Raw genomic sequence first — 27,931 nt, 5'->3', positions numbered from 1 at the left:
TATCAACTGACTTTATAGTCAACATGGCCCATTTGGGGATCAAATGCTTAAAAGAGAAGGAATAACTACAATATTTTGCATGGTAGTTTTTTTATATCATATTTCTGTATATGTTGCTATGTATCTTTTATGTTTGTGGGATTTTCTGGTTATATTGTAAACTGCTATTCTTTTTCTTCTGCTATCAAATCAAAACATGAAGAAATGTAAGAAATTATATCCAAATGAAATAAGCATTGACAAATTATTTAAATAAACTCATATGTGTTTTGCATTGAAATTGAAATGAACTGGAGAAACAACCTTGGCACTGGCTTTTTCCCCCACAGACTCACCAGAGCAGGGGTGTTGACTGGTTACCTCTCGGTTGCCAGGCGATGGCATTGGCGTAACTGCAATGCACCTGACTCCTGCTCCTGTTATTAAATACGAATATGGCTAACACTGTGTTCAAACAAAATGAAGCATGTCTGAGCTTTGTGGTTGCATAGAGACAGCTCTGTCTGACATCAATGTCCAAATTCAAACGAGCCCTGGGAACCTTTGGACTTGCAAACAGAACAGGGGGTGAACTCTGTCTGAAAAGCAGCCTCTTTTGCTGTTTTCAAACTACAAAAAAATTTAACAGCTTCTACATTGAATTTTTTTTTACAACAGGGACCCCTCAAGGAGACTACGATGTCTATTCAGCCAACAAGTTATTTGGAGTGATTCAATGGCACTCGGGTGCGGCTCAAAGAAGTCTGTTTCATGTGACGAGGAGGTTACACCTGCTACTCTGAGCAATGAGGTCAGTAATGCTTAAACGACAAAATGCTTTCAGTTATTGTCTAAAATGCCAATTGTACTGTTGTGTATTTCAGGATAGACATTCTTGGAGCGTTAATGTAAACAGAAACTTTTGGTGTGGTTTTTAGTGAAAACTGGAATCACATGACAAGAATCCTGCATTTACGTGGCTTAAGTCTCGCAATAACTTTCAGGTTCCTGTACTCAAAACCTCTTCCTGTTCAACCACGCTTGATTTTTTTTTTTTTTGTGTTTTAAAAACCGTCGTGTACACAATTTCACAGAAACCTAAGAGGGGAACTCCTCCATATTTACAATAAAATATTTTTCATCTTAAAGGGAACAGTTGCACACGTAAAAAAATTAAACAGGCTGACGTGTGGCGGTGACTTATGAGTCAGAGTTGGCTTTTGCTATAACTTTGAAGATGAGAAAAGATAAAGCAAGGAAGCTGTGCTTAATGCCACAGCAGGTACTTCAGGTACTTAAAAAGATGGAAACACTGATATGCAAATTTGATTACGATTATGATTGTGGAAGTTGCCCTTTCAGTTTTTGCTTTTCTTTCTTGACAAAAATGTTTTTAGAACTAATATGATAACCGAGAAAACCACTTGAAACTCTTTGCAAAATATTAAATTAGACATGAAAGTACTCAGTTCCCTAAAACATATAATGTTCTTTCTACATGTTTGTTTGATTTACTGCAGTAAAAGTAACAGTATAAAGCTTTAGATTTCCCTATGGTGTTTCAGCTTAATGTAACTTTTCTGGGTCCATGTTTTCTTTTGTTTGTTTGTTTAATCTAAAGGGACCAGAAGATGTCTTTAGATTAAACCTTTTTTAAGGGAGTGTAAGGCAAGAAGATGAAAATTTGACATTAGCCTCAAAATACATGTTGTGCCACTATGCGTGTTTTTAAATCATTCAATGTTTATCAAATAACCCTCAGTCTGTTAGGTATTGGCCTAATATCAGCCCAAACAGCTGATATTATGACACTAGTTGAATGGATGATTCAGGCACTGGTATTCTTTTAATAGCAAACTCTGCACACATATGGAATACATGGGTGACAACCTCTATTCAAGTATAAGCAAACAAAAACAAGCATGTTTTATCATAGTTATGTTTACCAGGGTTAATAGTAAGTTATTGATGGAGACTAACAGAGGCTAGTACTAGCGGACATTCGGTGCTAACTTAGCAACATTCCTGTGTCGTGGCTGTACAGCCTGTATAAAACAACTGGCTTTGAACTTCGGTCCCACTGTGTGGATGATAAATCCTGGCGCCAGTTTAAAGTCTTTGATCAATTTGGATTTGCCTGTTCATCATCCTGCAACATAAATATTTCCACTAGCCATAATACCATAATTATGGATTTTTGACAGAGTTTTGTGCCAAGTAGAGAGGTGTGGATGGATGGGGGAAGGGGTATGGGGGGCACGTTTGACCGGTTTTCCAAATATGGTTGTAGCCAATAAGAAAGCAGAGCCGCATATCATTACTGTACCCAACCCTTTTTTTAAGGAAGGACATTTGGCTTGCCAAAGCAACCCCCTATAAAAAGCTTATGTTATATTTTAATGGAATTCTTTGGAGAATTTACATATGTAGAAATATCAACTACATGAAATGGTTTATACAGTGATGTCATGACACCTTTAAATGCTGCTGACGTGGTTCTATGACCTGAACTAAAGCCAAATCGAGTTTCACTTTAGATATTATTGTAAGCCAAGTGTTACTGCAGCTGAGGTCTGGTGTTAGATTAAAGAATCTTGTCAAAACTAAAATGTTTCCAAAATTCCAAAAGTTGAATCATCATGAGTGATGAAATTTGCTTCACACTTTTTTCTAAAACTGGACGAGCATGATTAGGGTTGCCAACTGTCCCTTGAGAAAAAACAACTGTCCCATATTTAGAAACAAAAGTAGTAGTGTAGTAGTAGCAGTCTACATAAAGTACAGTATGAGTCAAATGTTTACAAAATCATTTCCTTTAAACTGCCATACTGAGAATTTGTCAGAATATTGTTTGTGGGGAAAAGAGGAAAGTGGAGGCAAGCCCTTGGGAGCCGCATGGTAGAATGGATAAGACGATTTATTGAGAATAATTAACTTGCAGGCAGGCATGTAAAACAAGGATTAGAAACATGACAAGGAGAGAACCACGGCAGGGACAGCATAGCGAGGACCTGACAATGAGTGCGAATAAACTGGAAGAATAAATAGAGGAGGAGACAGAGGGGAAGGCAGGTGGCGCAATTAGCACAGGTAATGGTAATTAAAGTCTAACTCTTGGACTGAAAAAAAATCCTGAAAACCGTTGAATAACTTCCAGAACAAGGTAAACTTTGAATATTCAGGTGTCAAAAGTGTTCAAATTAAGTTTAAATATGAAATATTACGCATTTTATACACCGATTTTGGTATTCCGAATTTTGTGCTATCTTCGTTTACGCTCGGCCATTTCCGACGTGTGACGTCAGTTCCAGAACACCGAGAATGCGCGCAGCGAACTTGCATAGAAACAGGCGTTTAGGTTGTACAACCGGTACGGCGAACAAGGCTATATGGATGTTTTCCAGTATCTTCTTTCACACACCAAATCTGCTGATCCACGTCTACTTTGAGCAAGCGCTTTTAAAAAAAATCGCCGAACTAAATCCACAATAAAATGCCTTCTAGGGTCGCTTTAGACCAGTTCACTTCTATCGTTTTCATCCGGGTTTTTCGCGCATGCGCGCTGGACTGGAAGGAAGCTGACGAGTTCACGGCGTATTTTTCTTCTTTAGATAACGTATCACAAGATCGTTTTAAGAGTAAGTTGATGGTTGATGGTATCATATTGCCAGATTTATACAGCAAAAGCCTGAAGGGACAGAGCGAGTCTGTGAAATGCTGGCCAAGGGTTCCGTACGGCGACATAGCTAGTAGTATAGCTGCCTTATAAACACGGCAGGCAGCACACACGACAGAGCATGGAACCATGAAACCACTGGACGGCTAAGAATTATTTTATATCGGGACAACCCCGCGACCCCATGAGGGATTAAGCGGGTAAGAAAATGGATGGATGGACGTTCAGACATGTTTGTGTAACATCAGAAAGCGGACACACAGCGGACACACACAGGCTTCAGCAAAGAGGACGAGCCGCCTGGTAGGTTACAACTGTTTTAACCTACAATTGTTCACTAAGGATTATTTCGGTGTTTTTGTCCTATTAATCCTTTTCACAGACTCATGCCAGAGGGTTTGCATACATTGTAGATGTACGTATATTAAACAAAAATCGCCGTAGTTAGCGGCTGTGGTGCAGACCGCGGTGAAGTTGGCTTGACATTGGACATTCAAGCTCCGCGGAGTCAGCGGGGCGGGATCTAGCTCACGGTTGAAGGACTCCGATTTCGGCTAGCGTCTCTCAGCTGCTCCCTTCTCCCATACGTGGTGGGACCGTCAACAAATCTGATTTGATTTTTGTTTCTCAAGAGTGCTCCGCTGACGCCGCGGAGCTTGAATGTCCATGTCAAGCCAACTTCACTGTGGTCTAGTGCAGGCCAGAAAGTAGTGCTACATACTTGGCCGAATGATTAAAAGGTCTGAAAGAAATGGGATAAATTCATAAAAGAAACGCGAAAGGACTGAATTGCCGGCAGTGAAAAAAGTGTTTTATGCAATTCACACTTCACGAGCGAGGATTTTGAGGGGTACTTACAATGGAGCATGGGCTCTATGTGTTGGCCAGCGTTAGATATAGTCTCCTCAGGTTCACCTTGTTCAAACTCCGTTTCTTCGCATATATATTCGGTGTTGGAGTCGCCGATGCTTGAGGTGGAGTTTGTAGATGTATCAGACATTTTTTTTTTTTTTTTTTTTTGTACGTAGAGTAAGAGTTATTAATTAAAATTAATAAATCGGTAGCGAAAGTCATAGTGTTTGCAGCCGGATGCACGGTACTGGTTCTGTTTGTGACGTCGCATTCCGAAACTGCTCGATTGAAAAACGTTCGTGCTCTTTCGCTTATACGGCAAGTTTTATCGAAATTACTTCCAAACGGCGCACATAATTCACATAATATACATTTCTTTACTCTGGTGACTATTTGAATGCATCTGGCAAAAAATACATTCAGTCCAAGAGTTAGACTTTAAGCTGAGGGAGAGATCACAATGATCTCACAGGGAAACGAAGAGAGCAGAACCTCACAGAAAAACATGGGAATGAACAGATGTTAAGAGAAATAGTGAATGACACCCTGAACACTCTGAACTCATACAATCTCTGAGTTATTTCCCACTTGAATTCAGGTCATTATTATTATTGCTGAAATCTTTTTACCTAAAAGAATATAACCCCAGCTACCTTACTGAAGGGATATATATGGCAAGAATCCACTGAGAAACCACCTGAGATCTGTATTTATCTCTGATTAATCAAGATACCGGATGACAAAACAAAAACATGTTTTGCATTTTTCTACCAAAATAAAGCACTTTTTTTTATTTAACTTACTTTCAGATACCATGGTAGTACATATTTGTACAGCACACATAATATTTTAGTTACATCAGTTTTTTTTTTTGTTTTGCTCTGACCAGGTAGGAACTGCTGCACCAAATGTAGCTCTACCAAGAAAGAAGACACAGACCTGCAAGGGCTTGCTTGCCTCCCTCCTCGTCCTTATCATCATCTTCATAGTTCTAGCAGCCACACTGGCCTGGTACTTCCTAGGTGAGCGTTTCTTTCTTTTTTTATCTGACTATTCAGCTTTAGCAAAAACAAATGCTTTTGAATTCCTGCACTCCAAGCAAAAGTCAGCAAATCTATCCTCCTGATCACATGTTAATTCCTCATAGCATAAGTGTCTCTTTTTATCCTATTAGGTCCATACATGTGGAGGTTAATATCACACAGTAATTGCTAAACTGGCAGGTTATTAATCATCTCTTGTAATTTATAAAAAGCACATTTTTCAAGTGTTCACATGTACAGAGATAAAACTGTATACTAACAAATTAAGTGAAACATTAGTGTACGCTGGAGATAGGCACCAGCACCCCCCGCGACCCCATGAGGGATTAAGCGGTTTGGAAAATGTATGGATGGATGGATCTTTTATACATTGTTACTGATCATTTGGAGCAGGGAGTATCTAACATTCAGAACATCTGAAAAAAAAAACAGATTTTTCCTTTAGTTATGGCTTGTCAATCCTTTGTTCTTTTTGCCTTTACTTTAATATAAGAAACTGAGTTCCATCAGACATATTTACCATCATATTTCTTAAACTGAGCAATAACTGAAATTTCACCACTAGGTGCACTGTTGAGCATGGTCTTTAGACCAAAACAAGATGTGTGGCAAGCCACACCTCTCTCTACCTCCAAAATCTAAGCAACAGGCCAGTTGTCCATTTCAATTTTACTTTTAGAATGACCCGTATGTACATGAGGATCACATTTGTCAGGTCATCAGCCCGCCCGGCTGCATTGAACAATGCTAACTGTGTTAGCGGTGCTACTGGCTACTCGCCACATATAACAGTAATTTCCAGCCCAATTGCTGCTCAAACTCCAAACATTATCTCACATGCCACAATTTTAGCATCAATTAGCAACACAAATCTAACAAGACTGTAACACCAACTAAAACAAATATTTGATTTCATGCTGTTACCAACCTGTCTGTAGCAGAACAAATTGCTCCGAGTCAAACTGGAGCAGCTTCTGCTCTCAAAATGCTCTCCACCTTGGAAACGAGAGGCCAATGTTAACTCTCGTTTGTCTCTTTCCTTATCTGACAACTTCTTTGCCAAACACCATTGTTTTGTGTGACAACAATTCCTGATCTGCAGGTGAACGTGGTGGTTGCATTTCATGGGCAGAAAGTGGCAGCTGTTCACATGCACGTACATGCACTTTCGGCCGGCCCTGCTTTTTAAACAAGAGACTGGAGAACAACACAGAGAGATGGTGTGTGACATCATACCATGTTCCATTTAAGATGTCTATTTAAGACACTCAGGCGAAAAAGAGGAGAACAAGGGGACAAATCACGATGGGGCAGCGCCAGTGAGAGATGTGAAGCCAGGACTCACTCGATCTAAGGACGAGAGGAGAGTGCTTCGATAATTCTAATGAATGCGAGATGCGCGAATGAGCAGGGACCTTACCACAGAGCACGTGAACCGGGCTGGGGAACCAGGTGACTGAGCGACAGGTGTGCGGGCAGATGGAGCAAGGCAGTCCGAGCAGCACCGCAGCTGGAAGCAGCGGGCAGTGAGCAGCTGAAGGAACCAGGGAGAATCCAGAGGGGAACTCATGTCCAGCGTGGTAACACCAAGGGGGCTCGAGAGGAGTGCCAGAGCAGAATCTGAGCGAAGAGGATCCAGGGACTTGACCTCAGACTTCATAACTTGAAGAGGATACAGGGACTTGACTTGAGACTTCAGAACTTGGAAGAGTGTCCAGAGAGTGATCCTGAGCATGAAGCGATCTGTGAGAAACAGGAAACACGAGTTAGCGCTGGGAACAGAGAAACTGTTGAGAGCCAGCGGCCGCTAAAGCGTACACAACGATTTAACACTCTGGCGTCCTTGAGCTGCCTTCAATCTGCTTTTAAGCACCCGCCCGGAGCTGCTGAACGAGCCGCAGGTGCGCACCACGCCCACCTGTCAAACTGCAATTACCTGTAAAAGAGGGAGAGAAGAGAGAGCAGGCAGTGCTGGCAGAAAGCTGCACAGCACTGCCTGCAGAATCCTGACACTTACGAGTGTACTTAGAAATGGTTTTGATCTTGAGTGTAACCCACTGTTTATGCACTAGCACAGTTGTCTATATGTAAAACCTTTAAAGGATAGCATAATTATAATCCAGAAAGTGTTCTTCGCTTCTTCAGACCACTGAAGAAGGCTTTTTCATTTTTACCTTTAGCTCCATATGATTTTTTTCCACACTTTGAATCAATCGATTTTAGCGAGCCTTTTTTTAAAGTCAATTTTGAAATGATTGGGCTTTACAGCATAAAGAAATCTTCTTTCATTCACATATGAAGCTGCATGTCACAGCACACATTTATTATAGATAACATTTATATCTATATGCCATACATGAATTCATGTGGCGGGGGGTTAAGTGCCTCAATTGATTTTAAATAGACCCCATCAAAACAAGTTGCTCTCAGATGAACCTCAGAACAGGGGTAAAAAAGGGTGTGGGGCAACAAAATGAGGAATTCTGACCAAAGCATTGCAGTTCCACTAGACCAGGGGTCACCAATTTTTTTGAAACTGAGAGCTACTTCATTGGTGTTGTGTCATACTAGAGGCTAACCTGTGCTGACCTTTGCATTAGAAGAGTCAGGGTTCACCTTAACTTTATGTAAAATAAACATATTTTCATGCTTTGCTATAAATATTGTTGTTTTTAAATCAATATAAATGCAAGAGCGAATAAACAGGAGGATGGACAAAATAAAAATAAAGTTTTAGATGCAGCTCACTGGCAGGTTGTGCCGTTTTTGAAACAGGCTCGTGGGCACCACATGTGGTCCTCGGGGGCTACTTGGTGCCTGCCGGCACCGTGTTGGTGACTCCTGATATAGACCCATTGAGCCACAGTCTCAATGGGTAGTCGTCTTGCAATCGGAACATTGTGGATTCAATTTCAGCTTCCCCCGTCAAAAATCGACGTGCCCCTGGGCGACGCACTTAACCCCAAGTTGTATGTGTATCAATGTGTGCACCTTAGTGAGTGCAATTGGGTGAATGTGGCTATAGTGCACAGCGCTTTGAGTGGTCGGTATGACTGGAAAAGTGTTATATAAGTTGAGTATATTTACCATTTACAACTGAATGATGTCAATGTAAAAATTAAGTGAAAAGTTTATAAGGCGCTATAAGGTAAAGCAGCATGAACAATGTAAAATCTGTCAAAAGTCATTGTCCATAGCTAAACACTTATGTGTAATGTGTGTGCATGTTTTTTTCTTTCTTTTATGTGACAGAATACAGGGTTTGGACTTTAGAGCCCCGGGTCCAGCAGCAGTACACAGCTTACTTAACAATCCTCAACAGGAACTTCTCCACAGATCTGTCCTTTCACAATAGCCCTACGTTTAAGAATGAAGCAAAACATGTACAGAACACGGTGAGTAGGACACGTGGTTTTCTCTGGATATTGTTTCATACTAAAATATACAGCATTAGTGACCATGAGACATGCAGACACAAACTGCTCTTCCTAATTTCCCAATAAAACTACAGCAGTGCTAAGATCAAAGTTTGATCTTAACTGAAGTAATCCTGATGTGAACATAGTTTCAGACACAAGTGTCCATTAAAACTTTAAAGGTACAGGTACATCTGAAAAAATAGAATATTGAGAAAAAGCTTCTACTTTCAGATAGAGAAACTCAATGCTATATACACTGTTGATTATCTTCAATACACACAGATTGAAAGATTTCAGTCATTAACTTCTGGTAGTCTGGATAAATATAATTTTTATATATGGTTTACAGAAAAGAAAACCCCAAGTGTTTCAGAAAAAAATAATATTACATGAGATCAATATTAAAGTATATTTTAAACACAAATCAATCCCACTGCTGAGGTTTAATGAAAGCCAAGGTAGCTGTGATAGTGGGCTTCAGGTCAGTAGGTCATTGTTGGGTCTCTCATCTTTCTCTTGACAACATCCCATAGACTTGCTAAGGGGTTTGGGTCAGAAGAACCACAGTAACACTATAGTCACTGAACGCTTTTGGTACCTTTGACAGTGTGGGCAGATGCCAATTCCTGCTGGAAAATTAATTAACATCTGCATACAGCTTGTCATCAGGCTAAAGCATGAAATGCTCTAGAACTTCCTGGTAGACAGCTGTGTTGACTGTGGACTTTAGAAGACACACTGGACCAACACCAACAGATGACACGGCACCCCAAATCGTCACTGACTGCGAAAATTTATAACTGCCCTCCCAGATAATTATTAATTAATCAAACTGTAAAATCCAATGGCAGTACCCTCTTCCCAGCATTCTTAGAGGGTCATGGCTGCAGGTCCACCACGCCCTGACATAGATTCTGCCCTCCTATAGAGAAAGTATGTGTGGCCGTGAACAGAGAGATAGCCAGTCAGGTGCCCAATTGGCCGTCTCTGCAGGTGGTCCTTGAGGAAAGTAGTGGGTACAGGCAACAAAAATCAGAAACTAAAATACATTTACACTTAAACATGCTAACTGAAACATAAATGTTCAAAAAGATTGTGAAGTAACGGCTTAATCCACTGTTGAATGTTAAAGTGTTTGTTTTGTGTTTTAGTTGAAGAAGATCATGAAAGCTTCATCTCTTTCCAAATACTTTAACTACACCACTGTCTTCGCATTTGGGTAGGTGGACCAGCGGTAGAGTAACAAAGGCCAAAACCTGTGACTTTACTGAAATTCTGCAAATAGGTGTCATAATTTATTTATCTGGAAGAGCCTGTTGGTAGTGGGTAATGTCCAAATCAGCCAGAGAAGGTGTTTATGAATAATAAAGCAAGTGATTGTGGAAAATTCCAGTGATATATATTAATGAGGATGCTCATGTGCACAGAGGATGCAAGCACCAGAATTCAATTAAAACTCTCTTAAAGTAGCTCAAGTTATCTTGTGAGAATTGCTATAGAAATGTACTTCATGAGATTTGAGTACATAGTGACATCATGTCAAGTTGACCAACATGGTACACTTCAAATTAATAAAACACCCTCTAAATATTATTATTTAGAGGGTGTTTTATTATTATATTGTTTTATTATTCATCCATTTATTACATTAATGATTGTGTTAATTTAATGCTTGACCTTGTGTGTGCAGGCAGGGGAGCGTGGTGGCTCACTTTTGGATTGTGCTGTCTGTGCCCAGCAGTCACACTGGGAAAGTCACAGTAGAAAAGGTCAACAGAACCCTGGTGGACGGCTTCAGGTGGTACGACGGATCAAAGCAGGAGGAAACAGCATATTTTGATGGCTACCTGTTCCACCTCCCTACATTGTTTGTTAGTGGTGAGAGAAAGAGGGTGTGAGTTATGTGCACAAGCCAGAAATTACCTCAAGAAAGCGATATTATGCTTTTACTTTGGTTTCATTTGTTTTTGTTCTGCGCCCTACAGAAACGGACACCAAAGTTATAGAGCTTTTGACAGCTTCGTTCGGTATGAAGTCTTTCTTTTCATTTGCCTCCTTATAACGTTTTTTGATTTTATGTTTATTCATTTTCAGCAAATAAATATTGAGGTACAATATACTAAATACTGGCTTGAACAAAAAAGAAAATATAAAAAGTGCTACAAATATGCAGTATTTATTTTCCTTCGCATATACTGTAGATCACATCTCCCAGAAAGGGCCATAACTGTGGAGTGAAGGGAAGTGTGGTATGAAGGCCTCAGAGGTTTGTTAAAGAACATTAGTGAGAAACACATGGAGAATGTTAAAGAAGGGCTAGATTATGAAACCAAATCTGAAATTTGAACATCTCAGTGAGCACTGATAATCCATCATCTAAAAATGAGAAGAGTATGGCACACCTTTCTAAAGATGGTCATTCATCTCAACAGACAGAATGGGCAACTGAGCCTCAATCACAGAAGCAGCCAATAGGTCCATTGTAACTCCGGAGGAGCTGCAGATTCAAAGCTCAGGTGGGGGACATGATAACGATTGGTTGTGTACTCCCAAAACTCTAGAAAAGCGGGGAGAAAAAGCCTTAAAGGAGAAACAACCATAAGGACCACTGCTAAAGCCACAAGCCACTGCAAGCATGTAGCTAAGGATACCTTGCTTAAATTATCCCTAAATAAAACTTTTTTTTTAAATTGCTAAATACTTGGTAGAAAACTAATGCTCCTCAAACCTCTGAACACACCATCCCCACAGTTTTTTTTCTTCCAAAAAAGACATGGAGGAAAGTCAAAGTTGAAAAGAAATGGGATGTAGCTATATACTGAAAGAAAAGGCTGCAAAAGACTGGTTGATCTTTAGGCACCCAATCTTCAAGCACCCAATTAACCTTTTTGAACAGAAGAATGCCAGTCTTTAGATGTCATAGATATAGTTATGGTGAATGGTGTTTCTATGAAGTATCTCAGATGAACAGCATACAAATGCATGACGCACTTTTCAGATTTTTTCACAAATAATTCGGAAGCCCACGGCTCATTTTCCTTCTACGTCACAATTATGAGCTCCTTGTTGTTGATCTCTTACATAAAACCACAGTAAAATACATAGGCGTTTGTGACTATAAAGTGATATGATAACATTTCATTTATTTGTTCTCTTTCACTCATTGGTTGATGCGCCCCTCAAGCATATGTGAAAAGTTTATCCTTATTCAAAGCATTGATTGTAGTTTTTGACTTCTTTTTCCGAAGATTGTTACCGTTATCAGAAGGTGGTGTCCAGCAGTCCCGTGGCCCTCCATGGTCCTGAAACATTTCGTCCCTCCTGTTTGTGGCATCTCCAGGCTGACCCCGGCTACCAGCTGGAGCTCCACATAGAGTGGCTGCTACCGGAATGCCGTGACAGGCTGGTGGTTTACGACTCCCTCACCCCCTCAGATCATCGTCTAATTACATCGTAAGTTTACCTCCAACATTTTTTTTCAACAAAATTACCCACGTACATTTATAACAAGCTCACTCATCATTTAAATTTTTGTGCTTTAACTTCAAATCAAACAAATAAGGAAATGATGTAGCTACATGAAAACATTATTTTCTACTAAAGGGTGTACGGCTGCAGCAGACACGAGGATGTGGTGCGCGTCCTCTCTTCAGGCGAGTGGATGACCGTGGTTTGGAAACAAGGTCTTTACAACTACAAAGACCCCTTTTCCTTGTCTGCACAAGCCTGGCCCCAACAGGGTAAGCCTGGAACTGTCAAACAACATCTTACAGAAAGCGTGAAGAAATGTTGTTTATGCAGCCGCAGTCTGGAATTTTGAATAGAGATGATTTTTCTGTTGAATGTTGCAGGCAGAGAGGTACAATTGGCTTTGAAATGATTTAGCCAAATCAAAGCAAACATAAAGTATTAAAATTGCAATTTTAGAAAAGAGTATGTTTCTAAATTACTTCTTGAAAAAATAAATCAATGCACTATCTTGCCGAGATAACCCAAAGTATAAATAAGAAAACTTGAAATTTACCACTGGTCTCACCATGACCTAAGATACATAAAATCATGTAAAGACACAATTATCCAACAACCAGCCTGGTAATACATTTTATGTAAAAAAAAAAAAAAAAAAAGGAAACAGAAAACTATTTTGTAACGTACACTGCTGAATAAAATATGTTGCACTTTATATTTTGGTCGTAGATGTGAGAACTGGTGTATTATCACGTTAATATGATCAAGGACTGTGGATTCTTTATAATTGTCACTTTCTACTTCTTCCCTGAAAGTAAAAGTTTAAACTCACTATCTATTAGGGAATGAGGGGTCACTGATTATTCTGAACTTTGCTTCAAAGATATTTCTTAGACATGTTGTAAAAGTATTATTGTTTATTCCTTGTGGATTTTGAGAGCTTATCTATTATCTAAAACATGTTCAAATTTAAAAAGTACATAATCATTTTAGGAAAAACTGCTTTCCACTAGACTTCTGTTCACAATTTCAACAGTGTTTAGTCTCACTTTAAAATTATTAACATGGTATAGCAAAAAAGTACATGTTAAAATTATTTCATAAACATAATATTAGTATTTTTCTTTAAATTAAAGAATGTGGATGAAGATCATCACACCAGTTGCATTCATTCTATGGCACTTACTGACACCAATGTCTAAAAGGTTTGTGTAGCATTACTTTCGTAGAGCTAACAGGAGATGAAACTATAAATGGTCCCTCTATCTATCCTCTCTTCACAATAGAGCTAACCAAAACATGCCATCTAAATACCACTTTATTTACCTTAAAATCAGTTGTTGAACCTGGGAAAAGTAGACATGATAAGATTGTACAATGTAGTGCTACCGTATTCAACATAATCTAGTCTGCCAATAAGGAGGATTTAAGGACTTTTAGAGAGTCTCTTATTTTTTTGAATGATGCCTTCATTAATTCACAAAGTCCACAAGCCTCTGGAACGAAGTATCTTTGCTTGCTTACTGTATCCCGCTTTCCATCAGTACCTGAGCCCTTTTAAAGGGGACCTATTATGCTTCCTTTTAAACAAGTCAGGATACGTCTATCCTGCTATACAAAACATTTCTGCACAAAATCATTCTTAGATAATGAGATTTCCCCTCCTCAGTTCTGCCTATTTTGAGGCTCTTTCATAATAAGGTGTGTTAGGGCTTTGTCACTTTTATGCAAATAAAATGTAACTGGCCAAGCCCCCCAACTCATTATTTACACTCACACTTCATACACATGAAAATGGCTGCAAGCAGATGCACAATGGTACAACCTTTGATCTTTGACCTTGAGTCATACTCAGAAGTAGCAAGGATGCAGCAAACGGTTTCTGAACGGTACGTTTCTAAATGAACACAGGGCTATCTGTAGCTTATTGTTAGCATTAGCTTGTGCTAAATGACAAATTATGTTCATGTTGAACAGCAATACACAAGACACATCAATAAAGTGTAACTCAATATTTGTCCTAAAGCTTTTTTAGTGCTTCCCTCTTAGGGTTGAACAGTGGCCATTGCAGTACAATTTTCATATATGTTCAAGCAGTACATGCTTTCTTCATAATAGCTCTGTATTTGGGGGAATTAAAAAATCCTTTAACTCAGAAAAACAGTTCTGTGACAAAACCACAAGACCGCCTTGGTTACTCCTTGTTTCACATGTCACTTTCTCTCCTCGTGACCACCTCAGCAACATGCACCACTAACAACAAGCACCACTAACAACTCCCACCACTAACAACACCCACCGCTTATCCCCACGTTTAGGCCTTGTACACACGTAGCCGGGTACTTAGAAAAAATAGGCCCCCCACATTGTTTTTAAAAATAATAAAAACAAGGTCGTTTTTAGAAACGTTTTCATGCATACAAACCCGTGTAAATTCACCATAGACATGGTGCCAGACGCATAGTGGGCAGTGTACCGCAGAGCGAAAACCTACATCAGCCATTCAGAGTCCTTTAAAACAAAAGAGATGTGAAACAGCAGACATTCAAGCACATTTTCTCCTTTGCACATCAACATATTGGAGCAGCTAGCCTTGTGAAAACAAACAAACAAAAAGCGTTTGACCCAACTGTAATGTTTATAATGATCTATGCATGCTTTTACTTTGAAGCATTCTTTTTTTTTTTACTCCACTGTATAGCCAAGTCTGAAATAATGGGCACACATGTAACATCAGGGCCATGATGCACGGGACCCTAAAACTCTGTCTACACATGCAGACTCAAAAGCCGAGTTTTTATAAATCTCCACCTTGGCTGGATTTTCCTGTATCATCTGTTTTTAGGCAAGTAAAACACCGTTTATGCGTGGATGAAAGGTACAACTGCATAAAAATGTATCCGTTTACTTTTGTGGCATTTTGCCTTTACATCGGGTTAACTTACACTTTCAGTACTTAAATTTCCTTCATCGGCAGCTTTGCAACGAACAGTAGGGACATAACTTTCTTTCAGTTGCCCATTTAAGTCTTGTGGCAAATCGTGCTGCGTGCAGAGCTCCGGAGCTACATCTGCAGAGCTTGGGTTCCTAGGTGAGGGCCTGGGCTGGGCTCGGCTGAGGTTGCTCGATGTTGGGCAGTGACTGTCGATTGCGACGTGATAATTGGCAGGTTTTTCAAATGGCTCGTTTTTTCAGACACCAACAAAACATTAACTTATTGCCAAAAATTGGCTAAATGTGTTTTTTTTACTTTAGAAGTACAAAAAGGAGCAAAAAGTGAGTTTTGCATAATAGGCCCCCTTTAAGATCTGTTAAGCCAACAATTTTATTTAAATATGACCTGATGCTTGTCAGATTTTTAGCAGCAGATTTAATAATAATTTTTATTATTTTTTTTCAAAAAATGAGAAAACAAGTAGTAATGTTTAGCATTACATATGAAAGCAAACCATGAACGCAATCAGAAAGTGTCTGTATATCTGCAGTCTCAAAGCAATACATCCTGACATCAGTAGGTCAGTTTGCATTAGTTTATACTGATATGAATAATGTGTGTAAAAAAAAAAAAAATCAACAAACAATCATTAAGCTGAGACCTGGAAACAGTTTTATTATCATGCCAAATTTTGCTTAACTCCTGCGATTCTTCCACAAGCTTAAATAGATTTCTAATGTGTTTTCTAACATTTTCTTCCATCTCTGCTTGGTATTTCTCAGATTGCTACTCCTTTGTACAATTGAAAGAAGTACCAGGGGCCCAGGGGACTCTACGGACACCTTTCTTTCCCAGCTTCTTCCCACCCAACACCAACTGTACCTGGACTTTTGTTGTCAGTGTCTCTTTTCTTTTTATCCATATATACAGACAGACAGACAGACAGACAGACACTAAATTTCCTTCTTTGTCTTAGATGCCCAGTGCTGAAATGGGCTTGGCTCTAGAGTTCGAAGGCTATGAGCTGAGGAGAGCCAGCTACAATCACGCCTGCACCCAGGGTCAGTGGATCATCCAGAACCGCAGGTACCCTCTGTTATATTGAGTCTGGCATACCTGGATAGTCTCTCATTCTCGAATGTTAAACTGATATACAGGTGCAAACCCGATATTACATACATAAATACAATTATGACAAAATATATTTTTTCATAATCCTAACTGACTTATAAAAGGAAAGGTTATGTGTGATTTAGTGTTAGACAATGAGGAAAAAAACGTCTCATTTCAAAAGCATTTCTGGTCCAGAAGCTATCTTGGTAACAGAACAAAACAAAAAGTCTTGCGTACATCTTTTTCTGCAAAGCCCAGGTGCTGCTCCACTGAGGTTTTTAGACAAAAGTTTTAGGTTTAGGTCCACTTCTCCTTTAATTTTCCCACATTTAGACGACACATGCAGGTGGCAGCTGAAAATCTAGAACACATGACATTTACAGATGAATCAGCTGATCGGAGTTTTCACTCACTGCATCCCAGTTTCATGACAGTTAGATAAAAATGACATAGACAGACTTTATTGTCATTCAACTGCACACTTACAATGTACATTTGAGCGAAATACAATAAATATCGTCCATATGCCAAACCATTTGCTCAGTAGCAGCTTTGTTTAAGCAACCTGAAAGATTCCAATTCCCAATTAATACTAAAGTTTGTTTTTACAACTATGACTTCAATTTGTATTAAATAACAATAAAGAAATTATGTTGGAGGGATTTCCACAATTGTGTCCTCTTCTAAACACCGGGTGGCACTATTGTCTCATCGAACCCTCCTACTACCATCTACCATCTTTTTTATCTTTTTATTTGAACCCTTCATGTTCTCGTCTTTATTTATCTTGAGAATTTGTTTTGTGCTGTAAGAGGCAAAAAATCAGATCAATCTGTTGGGATGCAACTGTCATATTTTCAGTTTTTTTTTTTACAGTCTAATTGACGAGAAACCTTAGATCTCCATTGAATTGCAGTTTTTCTTTCTTCTTAGGTTGTGTGGTACAAGAGTACTGCAGCCCTATTGCGAACGCCTCCTGCTGCTCACAAACTCAACCACTGTTGTTATGACATCTGAGGTGTCACTGACTGGGCCAGGCCTCCAGCTTCGCTACAGCATCTTCAACATTTCTGACCGTAAGTTGTGGATGCAGGAAAGATCCCCACGAAATGCAGATCAAGAAGAGATAACTTCTCCAACATGATTTTTTGTTGTTATTGGTGTGTGTGCGTAGCTTGCCCAGGTCAGTTCCTGTGCACTCCGAATGGCCTCTGTGTCCCCCTGTGTGATGGAATCAAGGACTGTCCCAATGGACTGGATGAGAGAAACTGTGGTATGACGTTCAGATTTTAAATTCATAACTACATACATCACCTACTGTATGTAGTTATGTATTTACATATTACAGAAACAAAACAGAAAGCATAGTTTTTGTATATATTTATACCTAATGCCTGTACCAACCTGACCAAAGTCTAATTCCTTGATTGTGCACATGCCACAAAAAGCTGATTCTAATTCTGTCCTGAAGGCCTTTTTGCAGACACAGGGCAAACATTTTATATATTGTCAAATCTAAAAACTCAAACACTCAACACAATGGCAACCATATTCTGTGTCCATTTTTTGTAGCCCCAGACTATAGCAGGTGCCTTTAAAATATCAGCAACGTTGATCTCAGAACTTCTTACTGCTTGTGGTAAAGTTTACCAAAATCTTGAAATTCACCCCTTTGCTGGTTCGAACCCCAATATGTACACATTGTCTTTTCAATCGTTCCTGCTTCCATCCCAACCCTGTAAACAAACCATCTTGGACCCAGAAACTTAACATGTTTTTTTGTTTCTTTATAGTTAAGTGTTTTATTTATAAATAAAATGTCACAAAACTACTCAAATGATACGTCATTTGATACAATTATATGTTATTCTTTCTAAACCATATTGCATTTCATGGGAGGTAATAGTCTAGTCTTAAAGTGGGCTCCTTAATCAAACTTTGCTTCTTGCCCACCATTCTATCCTAGACCAGCCCTGGACCTCGGTCACTTCAGTACGCATAAACATGAAAAATGTTGAACTTATGAGGGTTGCTATGTTTAAATAAGGAAAAAAACAAAACAAAAGCATGAATATAAGTCTGATCAGTACATGTGTTGCCAAGCAGAGTGGCCTAAAAGGAGATACTGATGAACTCCTTCTCTGTAAATCTTCAAATACAATGAAGTGACCAGAAAGTATCTTAACAATTAAAAATCTATGAGATTCAGCAGCTATTCTGTGTAGTTAAAAAAAAGTTTAAATATTTTACAGCTAGGACTGAAAATATGTATTTATTTGATGCTTTATGTTGCTTTAAAATCAATACATTGATAAAATGTTTATAATAATCCATTTTTTAAAGGTTTTCCAAGGCTTTAAGGGTTATCTTGCCTCAGCGATTGCAGCCAAGTAAACAGAGACATGTGCAAACTGTCACTTTATCATGTATATTTCAGTGTGTGTGGCACAGTACAAGTGCCCCGAGGACAGTCAGTGTGTCGACTACTATAAAGTGTGCGACCAATATCCAGACTGCCCCGAGGCCTCAGACGAGATGAACTGTACTGATGGTAACACTCTGACCTCCAACACACACACACACACACACACACACACACACACACACACACACACACACACACACACACACACACACACACACACACACAACAGATCACACATTAAAAGGTGTCACAGCATGAAAAACCTCACTGTTTCCTTTAATCTTTGCAGTGAAGCATTTCAAAGCAAACAGCTTGTGTATAATTAGATATGCAACATTAAGTCACAATATCCCTCCACTTTAGCTTTCCAGTACAATAGCAATCATCATCGCCCATGCAGAGCATTGGGTTCTTTGTTTGTGGGTTTGTTTGTGTGTCCAGGTGTGGAGTGTACAGACATGACCTACATCTGTTCTGATGGAACGTGCCTGAAGAAACCAAACCCAGAGTGTGACTCTGTGACCGACTGCCCCGATGCCTCAGACGAGAACCAATGTGGTGAGATCTTACAACGTTCCTGCAGTTTCGCTAAAATACGGAAGCGATTTGCTGTCACGAAACAAAATACATTTTTGAAAACTATCATGTTATGACATGATAATTATGTTGTACAAACGTGATGACTATATTGTACAGATGTGATAGTTGTATTCTATAAACAAGATAATTACATAGTATAAACATGATAATTACTTTGTATAAACGTGATAATTAAATTGTACAAACATGGTAATTATATTGCATAAACATGATAATTACATTGTATAAAGTGAATAACTTTATCCAGATGGTGGCAGTAGCATGCCTTTACTCTGTATTGACCATGAGACTCATTTAATAAGAATAAGAAGAAGTTGGCGTTCCAGGTAAACTTTTGATTCGAGTGGAGAGGATGGCTAAAAAGATGGACAGCCCATTGCTCCAACCAGCTTCAGTTTATCATAGGAGTCGACATGCAACATGAAACTAGATCCAAGATTTATATACATGCGTCGCATCGGCCTCCTCCTCCGCCTTCATTCCACACTCCTGGGGTCCAGTAATTGCAACCATGCAGGCTCCCATAACTCTCCAGCTGGTCAATAAGGAAGGCCGCCACATCTAGAGGATCTGATTGATTTTTCCTTCTGTAGAGTCCCAATCTTTTGAGGATTCCTTTCAGTGTGAGAATGCTAATAATGATCTCATCCACAGTGTGCAGCAGCATCAGTATCTCTCCGTGTCTTAGACCGAGCATAGAGTAAAACTTTATCAAGTCCTGTAAATTTGCCATTGTACGTTCCGATTAGATGACATGCAGGGTAAAAGCATACCGCCACGATCTGGATAATGCTATCATGTTTATATAATATAATTAACACGTTTATGCAATATAGTTATCACTTTTATACAATATAATTATCACATTTATACAATATAGTTATTACATTTATTTAATGTAATTATCACATTTGTACAACATAATTATCATGTTATAACATGATTGTTTTCAAAAATGTATTTTCTCTCGTGACAGCAATATGCTTCCGTAAGATGTCACTGGGTGCAAAGAATAACAGAGGATTAGAGTCCAGCAGATTAAAGTTGTATTCCTCTCATTGCTCATGAAGACTTTATAGGTTTAAGTAAACATTACCAAAAAAGGTTTTGCTCCCTTGATGTAAATGTTTAAAAGCAGCTACATGGGAAATGCAGTAGGTGCCCAATAGTCCTGATGTATAATAACAATGTAAAATAACATGAAATTACTTGCCATTTTTTTTACCATGCAGTTTAATAATTGAATGCATCACATTATAAATTAGATTGTTTAGACATTCCTGTTCAGTTATCTTAGGAGTGAACTGGGTGTGCACTTTTATTAGATGTAGAGCATTTCAAACTGTTAATGCTTCTCCAAGTCGTTTACATTTTGTCAGGCATATCCCTTTATTAGGACATGAGCTGAAAGACCAACACAAAGTATTGCACAACTTTGGAAAAAGTGGAAGTAAAATAATATATGCTTTACAATTTTTTTTTTAAGTGCACATAATCTGAATAGTGTGGTGTGCATTTGTATTCATTTTGGGACAAAACACATTGGATTTGGCATGTTATTCAATCCAACAGAAAATCATGTTGCATGATGTCCGTAGCAATTAGAATACCCTGAAGTGAATGGCGCCGTGCAGACTGCTTAAGATTCCCTGTGACTGCATCTTGGACTGTCCAAAATAGATCACAGGCCTATTTTTGTCAAACCTATGCATCAAGTTAACAATAACTTGATGCATAGGTTTCCACACTCCTATGCATCAAGTTATGCATCCTTCCTGTCTGAACAAGTCAGACAGGAAGGAGGACACCATGTCAAAGTACAGTAAAAAACATCCACGTTGGGGACAATTTTAAAGTAAAATCTTCTACTTGTAACTGAATTAGCCATGATAGAAGCACAGAAACACTGAAGAAAGTAAGACAGCGATCACCTTTGGGCTTGTTTGGGCAGTAACTGCAGCTTTTTTAATAATTACTGCCACACCGGCTTCTGTTTCAGGATATTGTTCTTTGTGTGGGTCGGCACCTGAGACTGTGATACTCCTGATCTGGCACTGTAACACTACTACCACCTGCTGGAAAGAAGTCATCCAGTTAATATGAGTTAGGAAACTTAGAAACCAGAGTCAATTTACATTCATATCTGATTTCTGTCTAAGTTGGGACTACATACTGTTTGGAGTTAATGATATCAAAAGCAAAAAGTAGAAAGAACTTCATATTGTAAATCTGATAATACACATAAACAACATAAAAACACATAATTCTAACTTTAGTCACACTATTCCATCTTTTCTGGCATTTCAAAAAGAGTCTGAAAAGTACATTACACACATCTCTAACTGTAAAAACAAGAAAGCTATAAAACACTTGATTTATGCACTTCATTTAATGAATTTATGTGAATAATCCCCCTTTAATCGGATACCTCTGAATAAAATCCAGTTCATCCATTGTGCTGTCAGAAGTCACTTTGTATGTGTGTAATTTGTTTAAAGTATAAAGACAGCGGTTCAGTGAAGGCCTCAGAGTTTTATTAAAACAACAAACGGTTAGTGAACTGACAGGTCAGGGATACATTTGAGAAGCTTAAGGGTTATAAACCAAAGCTGTGAACAGCTCATATAGTGCAGTTAATTTTTTTGTCAAACAATAGAGGTTATGACAAAAGCAAATCTATCAAAAATATTGGTTTAAACTTTATTTGCCAAACTATGTAAGGATCGCATTAATCACAGCAGCGGCCAAGAAGGCAATGGCAACTGGTTGGACAGAGATCCACAGCTCCCTTGAGAAAAATCTGTTTAGAGAACTAGTTATAACTATAGGCACTTAAAAAATCTGCCATTTATGGAACAGTCCCAGGAAAACAGCCAGTGTCAAACCCATAACAATTTACCTTGCAACTTTGCCGCAAGCAATGAAAGGAACGTATCAAACCTGGTAAAAGTTGTCAGATGATGTGGGCAATGTTAATCTCAGCAGGGACAAGGAATGCAAATGCACACAACACTTTCAACCCAAAAATGTTTTAAACTACATATTCCTTCCTTACCGTTCACAGTTGCGTGCTGCTTTCTGTCATACTAAAATCTAAAAAAGTGAATTCAAACACCTAGTTGTAATGCGATGAAATGTGAAAAAGTGCAGAGGGTAAACATGCCATTGCAAGGTGTTGCATATTTGGAGCAGCGCAGTTAACTACCATATCTCTGCCTACGTTCAGACTGTGGCTTAAGACAGTTCTCCAGCCGCATCGTAGGGGGCACCGAAGCATCAGAGGGGGAGTGGCCCTGGCAGGCCAGTCTGCAGGTGCGGGGCACCCACATCTGTGGAGGAGCACTGATCTCCAGTCAGTGGGTAGCGTCTGCCGCCCACTGCTTCTATGATGACCGGTGAGTACAGGAAGTAAGAAGGAAAGAGCTAAAGTGATGATTGCATTCTCAGACAGTGCCAAAAGCAAACAGATAACTGCGGGCACTTAGGGGTGCTAATTTCAGCATTTTCCACTCCCTACCTACACTTTGAGTTATGCTCTTTGACTTCTCTATTTTATAAATCAGGATCGTCTCTTCGTTTTCTTCCTCTGTATTCAGCTCAAATGATCGCTGAGGATATGAGTTAAAGTCATGTCAGTGGGAATAAGTGGATTTATGTTCTCTTCTTGTACCTGTCTCTCAAAAACAGCTTAATCAGACTGCGGATAAAATCAATATCGCAACATTTTGCAGAGGATTAACAGTTACCTAATTTTCTTGCAAAGGATTAAAAGCTTCTATAGATTTTACTGTTTTATTTTGTCTGATGAATGAAACATTATGGGTAAATATAAAGAGTTGGACACATATTTCCTGTCATTTAATCTAAAACATCTTTGTATACATATGGTGTGCCATGTTGGCTGAATATAGAAAAAGCAAACCCTCTGTGATTTACCCGTCTCTCTTGTATTCCTACAACAGTCTGTATTCCCCCTCAGTGTGGACAGTGTATCTGGGTAAACTGCTGCTGAACCGCAGCAGCCCCACGGAAGAGGTGGCTCGAGTTCAACAAATACACCTCCACCAGTACTACGACGATGAGTCTCATGACTATGACCTGGCCTTATTGAAACTGGACCGGCCTGCATACGCGTTGCTAACTGGGCACGCTCGCCCTGCCTGTCTGCCACCGCCCACCCACCAGCTGGAACCCGGCCTGCTCTGCTGGGTCACCGGCTGGGGAGCACAGCAGGAGGGAGGTAAGCTGGCCAAGAGGTTAGAGGTCTTGGGAAGAAAGCAGTGTGTCCCAGTAATAGAATTCAATTCAATTCAATTCAATTTTATTTATATAGCGCCAAATCATGAAACATGTCATCTCAAGGCACTTTACAAAGTCAAGTTCAATCATATTATACAGATTGGGTCAGATTATACAGATTGGTCAAAAATGTCCTATATAAGGAAACCAGTTGATTGCATCAAAGTCCCGACAAGCAGCAGTCGCTCCTGGGGAAGCGTAGAGCCACAGGAAGAGTCATCTGCATTGTACATGGCTTTGCTGCAATCCCTCATACTGAGCAAGCATGAAGCGACAGTGGGAAGAAAAACCACCCATTAACGGGAAGGAAAAACCTCCGGCAGAACCGGGCTCAGTATGAACGGTCATCTGCCTCTGTTGAAACCAAACTACTATTGTGAGGAGAAGAAAAAAAAGCAGGACCCTTTATAATGTGGGATTCAAACCGGGGAATTTACAGCTTCTCTAGGACACAAGCTCCACGTTCTAACCACTAGCCCACCACTCCCCATTAGGTCAGGAGTTCAGCAGGATTTCAAATGAGCCGTGTCACTACATGAAAAGCACTCCAAACAACAGTCAACATGCCCGGGTCTGACCGTCTAAGCATATTTGCCTTGAAAGGAGACCACAAGATGTTAAAAGAAATCTCCAAAAACTCTAAATTGACATCACAGGACCCACAGCTGGCTGTTGCTGTTGTTTGATTTGAAGGTGCTGACCATGACAATCACAAAGAGACTGCACGAGTTTGACTTTTAATGGAGTGTTTGGAAGGCAGTTTGATTTTCTTGTCTAAGAAAAAAATGAAGGGCAGACTCTCAGAGAATCCAGTTTAAGATCAGGACTTCTGGTATATTATTATTTGAACAGATGAGTTTTAAATTGAATTGTTTGGACACCAGAGCAAAAGACACATTTGGCATAAACCACACACAGCATTTCAGGAAAATAACTTAATTCCAATTGTGAATCAGCAGGAAGGGTCGTGCTTTTTACCTAGAAAGCTCATATCATTGAATCCGTCATGTATTATACCTTGTATACGGGGGAAGGAGGGGGTGTATAGAGGGGAAGGATTAGAATAGCATGAGTCCATGGTGCCACATGGAGTTTTTTTTGTGGCACCCCTGCATGTGTCAGAAGGCGCTTAAGGAAAACGTGAGACCATTTGTTAAACAATTACAGCAGAAACAGAAATGGACACTGATACTTGACATTGACACAAAAGATACCAATAAATCAATCATGGACTGACTGAAAATTAAGAAATGGAAAGTCCTGGACAGAGTCAAAATCCAGATCTTGATCTCAGTGACATGCTATCTACTGAATTCAAACATGCTGCTTGCAAGAAACCCTTCAGACATCGAGAAGTGGAACAGACTTTTTCCCAGACAGATGTCAGAGGCTGGTAGATGGCTAAATGATTAACACAATCAGAAGTGGAGGAGCTGGCTATTAAGCAGTCAGTTACAGCTTTGTTTTCTGGAGCCGAATATGAATAGCATTAAATACAACATAGCTTGGCAGTGTCTCTGATGCTGCTGAATCCATCGTGTTTTGATGTATGTCCTCTGATCTCCTGCAGGCAGGGCCAGTAATATGCTGCAGAAGGTGGACGTTCGACTCGTCAGCGAGGAAGCCTGCATTCGCTCTTACGGCTACAGAGTCACTCCCAGAATGCTTTGTGCCGGTTATCGTAGTGGAGGGAAAGACGCCTGTCAGGTACAGACACAGAATCTTAAAACCAGGGTTTGTAAACCAATATGAACTGATTTCTTTTTATCAGCAAAAAAGTTGTACATGTCAGATTCCAGTTTTGAGCCACAGAACTCTGCTGTGCATCTCTGACAAAGCGAACTTTCCTTGAAACTATATCTTTGCCATTTTGACATAGTTGTATTAAACCTGGATTGACATAAACACAACTTTTATTTGGTGAGGTGCAGAAAATAGCAATATGTCTGCTGCCAGTTACATGAGTAAGAGCACTCATTAACTTATTTATTAAAATGGAATGGTCTGCAAATGAAAACTTCTTCATGGATTTATATAGATAGCACAAGCACACACTTTTTTTCAACCCATTCCACATGTGATCTGCCTTCCTTTCCTTGGATTTATTCACCTAGTGGATCTTATAATTAAAGTGCCTTTTAGAAGTACTTATAACTCTTGGCCAATTGTCAAGTAACAAACTTTTATTTATTTTGTTTGAATTTTACATGATAGACAATGCTATCATCTGCTGATTAAAACACAGCACCCCTCATGGATAATATAGGAACTGCAGATTTTCAATTAAACGAAGTACATGTTTTTTTCAATAATTGTTTTATCATTCTCTTCCTTTTATCTCCTCTTTCTTTCACCTTTTCTTTTTTTCTTCTTGTTCTTCCTTTCCTCTCCTACTTTCCCATTGTAGTGTCCATATCATTTGACATATTCCCCGCATGAAACATAATAAAACTATTCACATTCATAAATCAAGCGGAGCACTATGGCAAAAGCAGTACTGCTCCACTTGTGAAAGTCAAATCTGTTGAGCTCTTTTTGCCATTAAGACAACAATTATTATTGCAACATTGCCAGTCAGGACACTGGAAAAAAATAAAATAAATTGTTGTTGAATAATGATAATGCATTTAGCCATCGGGCCGGACTAAATTGTTCGGCGGGCCGGGACCGATCCGCGCACCGTATGTTTGACACCCCTGGTTTATACTATTCCCAAAAAAAAGCTTGACACCAATCACTTTGTGCTGCTGACAAAAACTAGAGATTCTGTCCTTAATTTATCTTTTTCTTGACAGTATAACAATCATAGTTTCCTGCTTTTCTTTGCCAGGGAGACTCTGGCGGGCCCTTGGTTTGCCAGGAGCCATCAGGGCGCTGGTTCCTGGCCGGAGTGGTGAGCTGGGGCGCTGGCTGCGGCCGCCCAGACTTCTACGGTGTCTACACACGCATCACGAGACTCACTGAATGGATCAAGAAGGTCATCAACAGCCCATAAATCAACAAACACCCGTCAAACTATGACTTGAAACGCTGATAGATTAATTCTGGCACATCAGCAAAGCTTTTAGTTAAAATGATACAGACTTTGTTTGAAAGTCATCAAGTAATAGAGTGCATGTCATTATTTATGAGGCACCTTTTAAAGATAATTTGATCAATTTAAGAATTGTATCTCCGTTATTCTTTAATTGTGTCCTCTGATAAAAATTGTTTGTTCTTTTTCCTTTAAAATCTGTATTTGAATGGCTTGCTTGAAATGAACAATAAAACGCAAGTTTATTGCAACGTGAACACATGAATTTGGTTGCATATGCATACACAGCGCGTTTGAATGCATTTGGATTTGTAGTTTAACAGAAGACGCAATAATTTTTTACATGTCTATTATCTGCCCTCAGATCAAAGCGCCATCTTGTCTTCCTCCCTTAAAAATGCTGCAGTTATCAGTCAGGTCTCAAGACAAATGCAGTTTAGCCACTAAGTTTTGTTCTGTAATATAAGCGATGTGGGTTCATGGTCAACATTACCTGTTGGGGTCCACAATAAAATGTAATCTGTGAATTTCAGCCAACATGATTTTTCTTGTCCTTATTTACCTATCCAGCCAATAAGGAGTGGGTGCCCCAATGTGTTGCATGCAATGCAAGCAGGGAAAGCTCTGCTGTACACCTCACTTCTCTGATGACGCGTGAGTTGGTAAAAGATTTGCAGCTTATGATTAGACACCAAATTGATGGCCTTACTTTTCCATTTTTAAGGAGTCTGGAAATCTTTTGACCCTCAAAATGCTACAGAGATTCAATAAAACCCAATTTGATGGGTGAGACGTTTATTCTGCTCGTTAAAAATATGCAAAAAATGCATTTACAATAATTTTTTTGCTCCATAACCACCTTAAATGAAATAATCGTAAGAAGTTCAATACATAGGTTGGTTACAGTTTATAGTTAGTAAAACTTAAACTTTATTTAAACTGAAGGATGAGTTTTTTTCAAAAATATTGCTAATTTGTGTGTCTGTTTTCACGATCAGATCAGTATTTTCAGCTCCGTTATTAAACTCACATCTAATTGTTTAAATATGGATGTTTATTAGAGTGTAGAATAAGTTTGTGGTTGATGT

The 27,931-nt window shown here is 39.3% G+C and overlaps 1 protein-coding gene across 2 annotated transcripts; it reads left to right on the top strand.

Annotated features, from left to right (window-relative positions):
* The first annotated feature begins 472 nt into the window (after positions 1 to 472).
* LOC105915433 (transmembrane serine protease 6) lies at positions 473 to 27,380 on the top strand. 2 transcript variants are annotated; one of them, XM_012849535.3, is made up of 18 exons: positions 474 to 790; positions 5,397 to 5,529; positions 8,803 to 8,945; positions 10,121 to 10,188; positions 10,660 to 10,847; positions 10,955 to 10,996; positions 12,218 to 12,422; positions 12,573 to 12,709; positions 16,155 to 16,267; positions 16,349 to 16,458; positions 17,419 to 17,561; positions 17,660 to 17,758; positions 18,923 to 19,036; positions 19,352 to 19,468; positions 22,737 to 22,905; positions 23,473 to 23,750; positions 25,380 to 25,516; positions 26,640 to 27,380. In XM_012849535.3, exons 1-18 carry the CDS (start codon positions 716 to 718, stop codon positions 26,802 to 26,804), a joined length of 2,436 nt encoding a protein of 811 aa, XP_012704989.2. In that variant the 5' UTR covers positions 474 to 715; the 3' UTR covers positions 26,805 to 27,380. The 2 variants fall into 2 exon arrangements, with proteins under 2 accessions (XP_035993253.1, XP_012704989.2); XM_036137360.1 differs by lacking the exon at positions 10,955 to 10,996 and having other exon boundaries at positions 473 to 790.
* Positions 27,381 to 27,931: the final 551 nt, after the last annotated feature.

The sequence above is a fragment of the Fundulus heteroclitus genome, chromosome 5 (assembly GCF_011125445.2).
Source record: "Fundulus heteroclitus isolate FHET01 chromosome 5, MU-UCD_Fhet_4.1, whole genome shotgun sequence".
Lineage (NCBI taxonomy): Eukaryota > Metazoa > Chordata > Actinopteri > Cyprinodontiformes > Fundulidae > Fundulus > Fundulus heteroclitus.
The sequence above is the reverse complement of the archived record's forward strand: the minus strand, read 5'-3'. Positions and strand labels throughout refer to the sequence as shown.

Bases quoted from the DNA above. Each gene is read 5' to 3' on its own strand.
- LOC105915433 (XM_012849535.3), top strand. From the start codon at position 716: ATGGCACTCGGGTGCGGCTCAAAGAAGTCTGTTTCATGTGACGAGGAG. The intron at 8,946-10,120 runs GTGAGTAGGACA...TTTGTGTTTTAG, and splicing joins CAAAACATGTACAGAACACG to TTGAAGAAGATCATGAAAGC. The intron at 10,189-10,659 runs GTAGGTGGACCA...TTGTGTGTGCAG, and splicing joins ACCACTGTCTTCGCATTTGG to GCAGGGGAGCGTGGTGGCTC.